Source organism: Sinocyclocheilus anshuiensis, unplaced genomic scaffold, assembly GCF_001515605.1.
Source record: "Sinocyclocheilus anshuiensis isolate Anshui unplaced genomic scaffold, SAMN03320099.WGS_v1.1 scaffold938, whole genome shotgun sequence".
Taxonomy (NCBI): Eukaryota; Metazoa; Chordata; class Actinopteri; order Cypriniformes; family Cyprinidae; genus Sinocyclocheilus; species Sinocyclocheilus anshuiensis.
In genome coordinates this window covers 527-891 of record NW_015536508.1, presented here as the reverse complement: position 1 = coordinate 891, position 365 = coordinate 527, and the positions used below count along the sequence as shown (strand labels likewise).

At 59.7% G+C, this 365-nt stretch overlaps 1 protein-coding gene across 1 annotated transcript in view; it reads right to left on the bottom strand.

Annotated features, from left to right (window-relative positions):
- Nucleotides 1-359, bottom strand: part of LOC107691353 (ras/Rap GTPase-activating protein SynGAP-like) — a 9,805-nt gene extending 9,446 nt beyond the window's left edge. The window contains exon 1 of the mRNA XM_016489921.1: nt 97-359. Within this exon, the coding sequence (XP_016345407.1) occupies nt 97-228 (132 nt within the window). The 5' untranslated portion in view covers nt 229-359. The remainder of the gene's footprint in view (nt 1-96) is intronic.
- Nucleotides 360-365: the final 6 nt, after the last annotated feature.

Below are 365 nucleotides of genomic sequence, written 5' to 3'. Positions count from 1 at the left end.
GCCCTCGCGTATGCTCTGTTGTGTGTGTGTGAGTGTGTGTGTGTGAGTGTGTGTGTGAGAGTGAGTGTGAGTGTGTGTGTGTGTGTGTGTGTTGACCTGTTTGTTCATGGTTGGTTTGAGCAGGTGCTGTTGGTTGGTTTGCTGTGCAGGTTTTCCTGGTTGGTTGCTCGGTGTGTTTTCTGTGCTCTCACTGGCTCCGCCCTGAGGGGCGGGGCTCTCCGAGGCCATGCTGGACTGATGCGGCAGGCCGGGGGCGGGGCTATCCTTCACCGACAGCTGTTGCCTTGGTAACTGCCTCCCCCCGAAACTGGAGTCGGGCGACTGGAGAAGGTTCCCGCTCTGGGGGCGGGTCTTGGGGGGTGTGG